This window comes from Sminthopsis crassicaudata, chromosome 1, assembly GCF_048593235.1.
Source record: "Sminthopsis crassicaudata isolate SCR6 chromosome 1, ASM4859323v1, whole genome shotgun sequence".
In the NCBI taxonomy this organism is placed as follows: domain Eukaryota; kingdom Metazoa; phylum Chordata; class Mammalia; order Dasyuromorphia; family Dasyuridae; genus Sminthopsis; species Sminthopsis crassicaudata.
The window spans coordinates 145,764,250-145,778,011 of record NC_133617.1 but is presented as its reverse complement, the minus strand read 5'-3'; the positions used below and the strand labels follow the sequence as shown (position 1 = coordinate 145,778,011).

Here is a 13,762-nt window from a genome sequence, read left to right as displayed (position 1 = left end):
AAGGCTCTCACAAGAGAGCTGGAAGAGAAATGGGAAAAGGAAAGGGAAGCTTGGCAAGAGAGCCTGGAGAAGTCATCCCATGCATTCAAAGACAGAGTGGATAAAGAAATCAAATCATTGAGAAACAAGATTAGTGAGCTGGAAAAGGTAAACAACTCCAAGGAAAACAGGATTAGTGAGCTGGAAAAAGAAATCAGCTCTCTAAAAAATAAAATGGATAAAATGGAAAAAAATTCCATAGAAGATAAAAACTCAATTGGACAATTACAAAGAGATATAAAAAAAGTGAGTGAAGAAAATACATCATTGAAAATTAGACTGGAACAAGTAGAAATGAATGACTCAAGGAGAAACCAAGAGGTAGTCAAGCAAAACCAGAGAAATGAAACAATTGAAAAGAATGTCAAGTACCTTATTAGAAAGACAACAGACCTGGAAAACAGATCCAGGAGAGACAATTTGAGAATAATCGGACTCCCTGAAAAATGTGAGGAAAAAAAGAGCTTGGACACCATTTTCAAGGAAATCATCAAAGAGAACTGCCCAGACGTTCTGGAAACAGAGGGTAAAATAGACATTGAAAAAATTCATAGATCACCTACTGAAAGGGACCCTAAAATCAAAACACCAAGAAATATAGTGGCCAAGTTCAAGAACCATCAGACAAAGGAAAAGATATTGGAAGCTGCTAGAAAAAAAGCAATTCAGATATGGAGGATCCACAATAAGGATCTAGCAGCGTCCACATTAAAAGAACGAAGGGCCTAGAATATGATATTCTGAAAGGCTAAGAAACTTGGTATGCAGCCAAGAATAACTTACCCAGCAAGAATGAGCATCGTTTTCCAGGGAAGAAGATGGACATTTAACGAAATAAATGAATTCCATCTATTTTTGATGAAAAAACCAAACCTACATAAAAGGTTTGATCTTCAAATACAGAACTCAAGAGATTTCTAAAAAGGTGAAAAGAAATCTTGAGAACTAGACTTCTGCCAAAAAAATATGTAAAGAACATATGTACAATTTGTCTTAGAAACTAGAGGTGGAAAGGAAATTATATCATAAAAAAGTGTAAAATGGTGGTACTACATCTCATGAAGAGGCAAAGGTAACCTATTATATCTCAGCAGTTCATGGAACCTATACAAAAATTGATCATATACTAGGGCATAAAAACCTCAAAATCAAATGCAGTAAGGCAGAAATAGTAAATGCATCCTTTTCAGACCATAATGTAATCAAAAATTACATTTAATAAAAAACCAGGGGAAAATAGACCAAAAAATAATTGGAAACTAAATAATCTTATACTAAAACAGCAAATCATAAACAGTAAAACAGCAAATCATAGACATAATTAATAACTTCACCCAAGAAAATGACAATAATGAGACATCATACCAAAATGTGTGGGATACAGCCAAAGCAGTTATAAGGGGAAGTTTTATATCTCTACAGGCCTACTTGCATAAAATAGAGAAAGAGAGGGCCAACGAATTGGGCTTACAACTAAAATTGCTAGAAAAGGAACAAATTAAAACCCCCCAGACAAACACAAAACTTGAAATTCAAAAAATAAAAGGTGAGATTAATAAAATTGAAAGTAAAAAAACTATTGAATTAATTAAGAAAACTAAGAGTTGGTTCTATGAAAAAACCAACAAAATAGACAAACCCTTAGTAAATCTGATTAAAAAAAGGAAAGAGAAAAAGCAAATTGTTAGTCTTGAAAATGAAAAGGGTGAACTCACCACTAATGAAGAGGAAATTAGAACAATAGTTAGGAGCTACTTTGCTCAACTTTATGCTGATAAATTTGATAACTTAAATGAAATGGAAGAATACCTTCAAAAATATAGCTTGCCCAGAGGAAGAAGTAAGTAGTCTAAATAGTCCCATCTCAGAAAAAGAAATAGACCAAGCTATTAACCAACTTCCTAAGAAAAAGTCCCTAGGACCAGATGGATTTACATGTGAATTCTACCAAACATTTAAAGAACAACTAACTCCAATGCTATGTAAACTATTTGAAAAAATAGGGATTGAAGGAGTCCTACCAAATTCCTTCTATGACACAGACATGGTACTGATACCTAAACCAGGTAGATCGAAAACTGAGAAAGAAAACTATAGACCAATTTCCTTAATGAATATTGATGCTAAAATCTTAAATAAGATATTAGCAAATAGACTTCAGAAAATCATCCCCAGGATAATACACTATGACCAAGTGGGATTTATACCAGGAATGCAGGGCTGGTCTAATATTAGGAAAACTATTAGTATAATTGACCATATTAATAATCAAATTAATAAAAGCCATATGATCATCTCAATAGATGCAGAAAAAGCATTTGATAAAATCCAACATCCATTCCTACTAAAAACGCTTGAGAGTATAGGAATAAATGGACTATTCCTTAAAATAATAAGGAGCATATATTTAAAACCTTCAGTAAACATCATATGTAATGGCGATAAACTAGAACCTTTCCCTGTTAGATCAGGAGTGAAACATGGTTGCCCACTATCACCATTACTTTTCAATATAGTACTAGAAACTCTAGCCTCGGCAATAAGAGCCGAGAAAGAGATTCAAGGAATTAGAGTAGGAAATGAGGAAATCAAATTATCACTTTTTGCAGATGACATGATGGTATACTTAGAGAACCCCAAAGACTCTGCTAAAAAGCTATTAGAAATAATTCAGAATTTTAGCAAAGTTGCAGGATACAAAATAAATCCACATAAATCCTCAGCATTTTTATACATTGCCAACACAATCCAACAGCAAGAGATACAAAGAGAAATTCCATTCAAAATAACGGTCGATAGTATAAAATATTTGGGAATACATCTACCAAAGGAGAGTCAGGAATTATATGAGCAAAATTATAAAACACTTGCCACAAAAATAAAGTCAGATTTAAATAATTGGAAAGACATTCAATGCTCTTGGATAGGCCGAGTGAATATAATTAAGATGACAATACTCCCCAAACTAATCTATTTATTTAGTGCTATACCAATCAGACTCCCAAGAAACTATTTTAATGACCTAGAAAAAATAACAACAGAATTCATATGGAACAACAAAAGGTCGAGAATTTCAAGGGAAGTAATGAAAAAAAAATTAAGTGAAGGTGGTCTAACTGTACCTGATCTAGAACTATATTATAAAGCAACAGTCACCAAAACCATTTGGTATTGGCTAAGAAATAGACTAGTTGATCAGTGGCATAGGTTAGGTTCACAGGGCAAGATAATGAATGAAAATAGCAATCTAGTGTTTGACAAACCCAAAGATCCCAAATTTTGGGATAAGAATTAATTATCTGACAAAAACTGCTGGGAAAACTGGAAATTAGTATGGCAGAAACTAGGCATGGACCCACATTTAACACTACATACTAAGATTAGATCAAAATGGGTCCAAGATTTAGGCATAAAGAACGAAATCATAAATAAATTGGAGGAACATGGGATGGTTTACCTCTCAGACTTGTGGAGGAGGAAGGAGTTTGTGTCCAAGGGAGAACTAGAGATCATTATTGATCACAAAATAGAAAATTTTGATTACACCAAATTAAAAAGTTTCTGCACAAACAAAACTAATGCAAACAAGATTAGAAGGGAAGTAACAAATTGGGAAAACATTTTTATAGTTAAAGGTTCTGATAAAGGCCTCATCTCCAAAATATACAGAGAATTGACTTTAATTTATAAGAAATCAAGCCATTCTCCAATTGATAAATGGCCAAAAGGTATGAACAGACAATTTTCAGATGATGAAATTAAAACTATTTCCACTCATATGAAAGAGTGTTCCAAATCACTATTGATCAGAGAAATGCAAATTAAGACAACTCTGAGGTATCATTACACACCTGTCAGATTGGCTAAGATGACAGGAACAAATAATGATGAATGTTGGAGGGGATGTGGGAAAACTTGGACACTGATACATTGTTGGTGGAATTGTGAAAGAATCCAACCATTCTGGAGAGCAAGCTGGAATTGTGCCCAAAAAGTTATCAAAATGTGCATACCCTTTGACCCAGCCATACTACTACTGGGCTTATATCCCAAGGAAATACTAAAGAAGGGAAAGGGACCTGTATGTGCCAAAATGTTTGTGGCAGCCCTTTTCTTAGTGGCTAGAAGCTGGAAGATGAATGGATGTCCATCAATTGGAGAATGGTTGGGTAAATTATGGTATATGAATGTTATGGAACATTATTGTTCTGTAAGAAATGACCAACAGGAGAAATACAGAGAGGCTTGGAGAGACTTACATCAACTGATGCTGAGTGAAATGAGCAGAACCAGAAGATCATTATAGACTTCAAAAATGATACTGTATGAGGATGTATTCTGATGGGAGTGGATTTCTTCAACATAGAGGAGAGCTAATCCAATTTCAATTGATTAATGATGGACAGAATCAGCTACATCCAGAAAAGGAACACTGGGAAATGAGTGTAAACTGTTATTTTTACCTTCTGAATCCAATTCTTCCTGTGCAACAAGAAATTCGGTTCTACACACATATATTGTATCTAGAATATATTGTAATATATTTAACATGTATAAGACTGCCTGCCATCTGGGGGAGGGGGTTGGGGGAGGAAGGGAAAAAATCTGAACAGAAGTAAGTGCAAGGGATAATGTTGTAAAAAAATTACCCATGCATATGTACTGTCAAAAAAAAAAAAGTTATAATTATAAAATAAAATAAAAATTAAATAAACAAAAAAAATGTTTTTAATAGGAATGAGTGTTGGATTTTATCAAATGCTTTTTACCTGCTTCTTAGGTAATCATATGATTTTTGCTAATTTGGTTATGGATACAATCACTTATGCTAAGTTTTACTAAAATTAAACCAGCCTCAGCTGGATGATTTCAGAAAGGCTTGGAGAGACTTACATGAACTGATGCTAAGTGAAGTGAATAAAACCAAGAGTACATTGTACAAAACAAGATTATAAGATGATCAATTCTGATGAATGTGACTCTCTTCAATAGCAAGGTGATTCAAGTCCGTTCCAACTTTTCCTCTCCTTCCCATCACCTCCTCTCCTAGATGGCAGATAGACCAATACATGTTAAATATGTTAAAGTATATGTTAAATCCAATATACATAAATATATTTGTACAATTCTCTTGCTGCACAAGAAAGATCAGCTCAAAAAGGAAAGAAAATGAGTAAGATAAATTGCAACCAACAACAACAAAAAGCATGAGAACGCTACGTTATGATCCCCACTCAGTTCCCACAGTCCTCTCTTTGGGTATAGATGGCTCTCTTCATCATGAGATCATTAGAACTGGTATCAGAATCAATCTTTGCATAATATTGTTATTGGTGTGTACAATGATTTCCTGTTTTGCTCATTTCACTCAGCATCAGCGCATGTAAGTCTCTCAGGCCTTTCTGAAATCATTCTGTTGGTCATTTCTTATATAACGATAATATTCCATAACATTCACATACCATAATTTATTCAGCTATTCTCCAACTGATGGGTATCCACTCAGTTTCCAATTTCTAGTCACTACAGAAAGGGCTGCCACAAACATTTTTGCACATGTGGGTGTCCCTTTCCCTCCTTTAAGATCTCTTTGGGATATAAGCCCAATAGAAACACTGCTGTATCAAAGGGTATGCACAGTTTTGATAACTTTTTTAGCATAGTTCCAAATTGTTCTGCAGAATGGCTGGATCCGTTCACAATTCCACCTACAATGTATCAGTATCCCAGTTTTCCCACATCCCCCCCAACATTCATCATTATCATTTCCTATCATCTTTAATCAATTTGAAAGGTGTGTAGTGGTATCTCAGAGTTATCTTAATTTGCATTTCTCTAATCAATAGTGATTTAGAGCACTTTTTCATATGACTAGAAATAGCTTTAGTTTCTTCATCTGAAAATTGTCTGTTCATATCATTTGACCATTTATCAATTGGAGAATGGCTTGAATTCTTATAAATTTGAGTCAATTCTCTAAGTATTTTAGAAATGAGGTCTTTATCAGAACACTTAAATGTAAAAATGTTTCCCTAATTTATTGTTTCCCTTCTAATCTCGTCTGCATTAGTTTTGTTTGTACAAAAAAAATTTAAACTTAATATAATCAAAATTATTTATTTGGTGTTCTAGTTCTAGTTCTTTGGACACAAATTCCTTCCTTCTTCACAGATCTGAGAGGTAAACTATCCTATGTTCTTCTAATTTACTTATATGTCTAAATGAAGAATCCATTTTAACTTTATCTTGGTTGTGGTGTTAGGTATGGGTCAATGCCTAGTTTCTTTCATACTAGTTTCCAATTTTCCCAGAAGTTTGTTTTTTTTTTTAATTGCTTTTACATTTTTTTTAGGAATAATTTTTTTCCCCCCTGAGGCTGGGGTTAAGTGACTTTCCCAGAGTCACACAGCTAGGAAGTATTAAGTGTTTGAGACCAGATTTGAACTCGGATCCTTCTTAATTCAGGGCTGGTGCTCTATCCACTGCACCACTTAGCTGCCCCCAAATGGTGAGTTCTTATCTCAAAAGCTGGGATTTTTTGGCTTTGTCAAACATTAGATTGCTATACTTATTGATATTTTTTCCTGTGATCCTAACCTATTCCACTGATTGACAACTCTATTTCTTAGCCAGTACCAAATGGTTTTGTTGATCACTGCTTTATAATATAGCTTTTGGTCTGGTACAGCTAGGGCACCTTCATTGGCTTTTTATTAAGTCCCGTGAAATTCTTGACTTTTGTTCTTCCAGATAAACTTTTATTATTATTTTTTCTAGGTCTGTAAAATAATTTCTTGGGAGGTTTGATTGGTATGGCACTAAATAAGTAGATTAATTTGGGTAGTATTGTCATTTTTATTATATTTGCTCAGCCTACTCATAAGCACTTGACATTTTTCCAACTGGTCAGATCTGACTTTGTGTGAAGTGTTTTGTAGTTGTGTTCTTATAGTTCCTGACTTCCTCTTGGCAGATAGATTCCCAAATAATTTATACTATCGACAGGTATTTTGAATGGAAGTTCTATTTGTATCTCTTGATGCTGGACTTTGTTGGTAACATATAAAAAATGCTGATGATTTATATGAATTTATTGTGTATCCTGCAACTTATAGCAAATGCTTTAAAAAAAAATCCTTCTTTCCTTGTTCCCTTGCTCAATTAGTTACTTCATCTATAAAACAAAGGGTTTGGACAAGATGACCTCTAGAAATTCCTTTTCAGCTCTAAATGTTGCAACATACAGACCTAAATATTTCTCTTTCCCCTAGTGGTTTCCCCTTCAAATCAATTTCTGTACTATCTCCATTCTTTGCATGAGTCAGCTCCCATACCAGCATCATATCCTTCATTCTGTATCTTAAAATCTCCAGATTCTTTTTACAAAGACTACTTCATACATGAGGCTTACATTCCTCCAATTGTAAATGAACTCTCCCTATAAGTGACTGTGTATTTTGTGTATATTTACCCACACACATGATGTTTTCCTCCCAGCAGAATATAACCTCCTTGTAAGCAAGGTCTGTTTAATCTGTCTTTGTGTCCCAAGGATTGAGCAGAATGCTTGGAACATAGCAAGTGCTTCATAAATGCCTTACTGATTAAGTGAAAAGCAAACAAAATGGATCTTTTAAAATCCTTTAAGAAACATATAGGGACTTAAATTTTACCTTGAAGAACATATAACAGAGAATAGAAGAGCTAGCATTTACACAGCACTTTTAGGTTTCCAAAAGTTTACAAAACTATCTCATTTTATCCTTAGTAAATAAGGTACTATTACTATCTAGTTTTACAGAAAGGAAACTGAAGAAGAAAGAGGTTGAGTGACTTGCCCTGGGTTATATAGTTATTAAACAGATGTCTGAAGGTGGCTTTAAACTCAGTCTTCTTGACTCAAAGTCCAGCACTCTATTTATTAAACTACCTAGCTACATCTATGTTATATACATGTATTTTTAATGGCAAATCAGACTGTTTCCACATCATTCCCAACTCAAATTAATATAGAGAGTAGACAAAATATCTAAAATGAACAAATCTTTAGCAGGTATTTACACTGAAATTTATTTCCAGATTATTTCTATCCTCTCTATTGGAACAAAAAATATTTCTCATGTTACAGACCAAAAGGAATATAATGTTTGGTCACTAAGAAAAGCACAAGAGAAAATCCAAAAGAAATATTTTAGAGAATCTTTTTTCTAAATCCATTAAGGAAAATAAAATCCCTATCTTAGGCAAGGATCTTTGAGATTCATAAAAACTTGATGATAGCTTCATATCTAGACCACAAATGTATATTGTTTTGACTCCCAGGAGAAAATTAAAAACCTAATTTAGGACTCACATAATTTCCCCACAACTTCATGATCCAAGAATTTCAGAGTCCACTAAATAGAAACCACCTTTATTCTCTTAAAAACTGGTTTAATCATAAAGCTAAAGGGGATCTAAAAGAGCCTTTCCTATCACAAGTCTTGTCCAAGTAGCTCTTTTAAGGTAAAGGCAACTAAATAAATAATTTTGGACTATGGGGAGAAGATGGAGACAGAAAAGCTTTTATGGAATTAGCTGCATTACCTAGGCATAAAATGGTTAAGTTCTAGGTCCACTAGAAGGAAGGATCTGAGAATATTCAAGAGAAAAACACAGTAGAGATTATTCAAAGACTATGTGTCAGGGAATCATGAAGATTAATTGTTATTACTGGATATAATTAAGATCATGTGGAAAGGAGAGTTTTGGTAGTTAAAAAAAAGATTTCTCTTTCAAATGCTTATTTTAGATCTCAGTGAGACATAACATCTCAGCAACTAACATTTACAATCTGTTATTGTGTATCAAGCATTTTCACAGTCATTACCTCACTCAATCTTCAAAACAATTTGGTGTGATGAAGACAAGAAATACTTCACAACTATATTTCTCTCATAATCACATTTTTAGTATTTAGTGAAGTTAGTCACTTTACAAAAGTCCTACCTTGTCCTTAGATTCTCCAAGTCTTCAGTTAAAATAATATAATTTTTAGTAAGGAATGCTCCTAATTGGTTATCTTCTACACCATTATCCTTAAGAAACAGAAGTATTTTTTGTATGTCATTTTTGAAATCCAGTTTTAGAAGGAGAGTACCAGCACCTGGGCGTTTTTCCAACTTCGACAAATTGACCCCTGCAGCAAGTGATAAACATTAGCTGAGTTATTCATTTTGCTATGCTCATGAGCACTACATCTAGACAATTCTTTTTATAGATTACCAATAATAACACAAACTATTAACTTACATTTATATAATATTTTAGTTACAAAGTTCCTAAATACATTATTTCACTTGAACCTTTTAACTCTGAGGTAAAGATATCCTACATAATTCCATTTTAGAAATAAGAAACCAGACAGAAAATTCAAGTGAGTTGCCCTAAGTCAAAAAATAAGTAAGTGAATCCAGGTCTTCAGATGCCAAATACACCACACTCTCATTCAATCATCATTATATCCAGAAAGGAATTTAGATGGGCAAATGAAAACATTCTCATTACGGACATTTCTAGAAAGACAATTTAGGGCAATGTCCTGAGAGAAAGATCAACTAAAAGAATGTTTAGCTTGGAGAAAAGAAGGCTTAGAATCACTGTCTTCAAACATTTCAAGGACTCTACAATGGAAGAGGAATTAAAATAATTTTATTTGTAAAAACTAAAATCAAGAGGGAGAAACTACACAGGAGCTCATATCATTCAACAAGATAAAATTTCTTAATAATCAGCCAAAAGTTGAAGCTGCCTCAAAAATAAATACTGAGCTCCCCATCACTGAAAACACTCAAAAAGAGGCTAGGTCACCTGTAAGGTGTTGTAAAGGAGACTTCTGGTCAGGCATGGATTGCATTAGGTGGTCTCTGAAGTCTCTTTCAAATCATATATTCTATGATTTTCTTTCTTTCTTTCTTCTTTTTTTTTTTTTTAACAAGAAACATTTCCATAAAAGTTGTTTAAGAAAACAGATTCTCCCCTCTTTCTCCAAAAAACTTCAAGAAAAATAAAATTTAAAAAATGAAAGTATGTTTCAATTTATACTCAGATATAAACAATTCTTTCTCTGGGTACAGATAGCATTTTTTGTCACAAGTCTTTTAGAGTTGTTTTGATTCATTGTATTGCTGAGAACAGCAAAGTCATTCACAGATGATTATCTTACAATATTGCTGTTACTTTGCACAATACATTTCACTTTGCATGAGCTCATGGAAATCTTCCAAGTTTTTCTGAGAGCATTCTGCTCATTACAGAATAGGATTCTATTATAATTACATACTACAATTTAGTCAGTCATTCCCCAATCTAGGGCATCAATTTCCAATTCTTTGTCCTAAGAAAAGAACTGCTATAAATATTTTTGTACATATAGTTCTCTTTCCGTTTTTAAAAAATCTCTTTTGGGATATAAACCTAGGGTGGTATTGTTGGATCAAAGGAGAGTGTGGTTTTATAGTCCTTTGGACATAGTTCTAAATTGCTCTACAGAATAGTTGGGGTTCTATGATTTCTTAACTAAGTTGATGAGAATGTTCAAAAGAAAATGAACAAGTTAAAAAGAAAATGGTAGCATTATATATAAGGCCTGATATTCAAAAAGGAAATCTAATAACAGCATTATGTTAAGACTTTTCCCTCTCAATTGTATTCTTCTATCATTTCTTTACTGTTTTCAACAATAAAAAAGATTCACAGAAATAAATATCTAAAAACAAAAAGATATCCAGGAAAAGTTTCTTTAATCTCAGTTAAAAGGGTAGTTTTAGTACCTTAGGTATTTAGGTACTTAGTAGTGCCTTCAGGTACTACTTAGGTAGCACTGTCAGTATCCATTAATGATTTACTTTACTTCATCATCTCAGCAATAGCCATTTATTTTCCAGCTATAATCAGCACTTGATACAAACACTCCTGAAGATATGTACATAAGGGCATTCCAAAATATTATCCAATGATTCAGGCATAGTCCTATTATTTTTACACTGCTAGGTTACCAGCAGTAAAATAATAAAAGATATCACCCTAAAGACATATGAATGGAAAAGTACACTGACCTTGAAACTAGAGAGAGGGATGTCAAAGGGACAGACGTAGTAGAACTTTGGCATCCACAAGATATTTAGATTCTTAGAAGAAGGACCCTAACACATTAAGTAGATTCTCTTTGACAATTATGAGAAGATAAAGGCACGAGAAAGCAAGAGCTTACAAAATGCCTCACCAAAGAAATAACTCACATCGATGGTATCACTGATTCTCTTAAGTGTAAGTTATTAGCAATCAATTTATTTTTGTGTAAAATTGTAGCATCTAAACCTTAAATGAGATGTCTTAATATTTATTAAATATGTATTAAGCGCATACACAGTTGACAAAACTATATATTAATTTTATATATCATTCTAAGTCTAAGCTTGTAAAATACTCTAAGTCTTATAAACTTTGTGAGGGCAATATAAACAATTAATATAAACCACCTTCATGTCTACAACAGAATTAACAATATAAAGGGTCCTCAAAACAATACCTGATCAACCACTTACCCAGAAGTACTAACTTCTGTAGAGTCTCAGAGCGATCCACATAGTCTCGAAGTGTGAATGAAATTGGGGGCAGAGGAGGTTCTGCAACAATCTGCACAGCATCCTCTTCAGAAATCTGTTGCAGTGGAGAGATCGGAGGCAAATCCTCCAATTCTTGAAGTCATCATTGTAGACACATGCAAGAAAAGGATAAAGCTGTAGGCATTCTTTCTATTAAAACAATCTATTGCTGAGTTTACATCTCTCAGAAATTGGACTGATTTCTGCTTTTGGGGGTATTGTGGTGGTAAAGGTAGGTGGATTCACACCTCTGATTTCATTCACTAGTATGTGTTGTAGAAACTCCCTTCATTACTGCAAATCTCCAATTGTGTAACATCTAGTCATAGAAAGGGTACAAACGAACTGAAGGGTTCAGTAATTCAACTGTGGCTGTTTGGTCATTTTTCAATCATGTTTGACTGTCACCTTTCTTGGGGAAGATATTGGAATGGTTTGCCATTTCCTTCTCCAGGTCATTTTAATCATGAGGTAATCTATAAACAGGGTTAAACAGGTTGCCCAAGGTCATACAAATAGTAAATTATGGTATATGAATGTTATGGAATATTATTGTTCTGTAAGAAATGACCAACAGGATGAATACAGAGAGGTTTGGAGAGACTTACATGATCTGATGCTGAGTGAAATGAGCAGAACCAGGAGACCACTATACACTTCAACAACAATACTGTATGAAGATATATTCTGATGGAAGTGGATATCTTCAACATAAAGAAGATCCAACTCACTTCCAGTTGATCAATGATGGACAGAAACAACTACACCCAGAGAAGGAACACTGGGAAGTGAATGTAAATTGTTAGCACTACTGTCTATCTACCCAAGTTACTTATACCATCGGAATCCAATACTTAACGTGCAACAAGAAAATTGGATTTACACACATATATGGTATCTAGGTTATACTGTAACACATGTAAAATGTATGGGATTGCCTGTCTTCTAGGGGAGGGAGTAGACAGAGGGAGAGGAAAATCTGGAAAAATGAATACAAGGGATACTGTTATTAAAAAAAAATTACCCATGCATATATACTGTCAAAAAATTTTGTAATTATAAAAATTTTTAAAAACATATAAATTTTTATTTTGATTAAAAAAAAAAAAAAGGATACTAGCTCTACAATTTCCCTCTCAGCACAATCTCTTGTGCTACCTCTCTAGATGCCCCATATCTGTTCTGCGTCTTCATTGGAACCTTCTGTTCATTATTCCGTACTGTCCCAGGCCATTATCTCTTTCCTGGCCTCATTTTTCTACTTGCAGTTGACTATGGGAACAACCACTTTAGAAATGCTGTTGTCTTTGCCCTTTAATCTTCTGGCATTCCTTCCCCAATATCCCTCAGCCTTAGGTAGTTTCTACTATTTATGTCCTCACCAACTTCTCTTAAGCTATTTTACATGGTTGGAGCAAATCATTACACATCTATTCCCTCAACCACTTGAATGTGGCTTTTATAGTCAAAACAATATTGGAATTGCTCTTTCCATAAGCAGTAATCTTCATCTAATTAACAAATCCAATGAGTTGTGTCCTTTTCCCTACATCCTTCCTCCTCCTTTTGGTCATCATAATGTTGACAGAAGGCATGTAACATTATGTACTGATTCCTACCTTCTGGATAGCTCTCTGGGCTTCTGTGATGTAACATTCTCATGATTTCCTTCCTACTTTTAATCATTCCTTTATTAGTTCCTCATATCCACTAGTTCTTTAAATGTGGATGTCTTCCCAAGTTTCAGTTCTTTACCTTATTCTCTCACCACATTAACTTTCCTCTGGTGCTTCCTTATACTACCACTACTTCTATTACCATATTTAAAAAGATGATTCTTAATTCTTGTCTTCAACCCCAATTGCTTCCCAGAGCACCAGCCAATTATTTCCAGATGTCTGATTGGTCAGTTGTACTTATATGGTCTTTTGGCATCTAAAACTCAAAATGTTTAAATTTTAATTGATCATCTCCACTAACTTTAATCTTTTTCTTAAAAAAAAAAAGAAAGTAATTTTTAATTAAAATTTTAACACTGAACATCAATACAACCAATTAAATTTGCTAAACAACCACTT

General features: G+C 33.7%; 1 protein-coding gene across 5 annotated transcripts in view; it reads right to left on the bottom strand.

The window, feature by feature from the left end:
• MTERF3 (mitochondrial transcription termination factor 3) overlaps positions 1-13,762 on the bottom strand; it is a 51,435-nt gene that overhangs the window by 18,087 nt on the left and 19,586 nt on the right. For all 5 annotated transcript variants that reach the window (XM_074268987.1, XM_074269006.1, XM_074268997.1 and 2 more), the window contains 2 exons: positions 11,625-11,777; positions 9,028-9,217 (listed from right to left, as the gene is read on the bottom strand). In XM_074268987.1, coding sequence (XP_074125088.1) covers positions 9,028-9,217; positions 11,625-11,777 — 343 coding nt within the window. The remainder of the gene's footprint in view (positions 1-9,027; positions 9,218-11,624; positions 11,778-13,762) is intronic.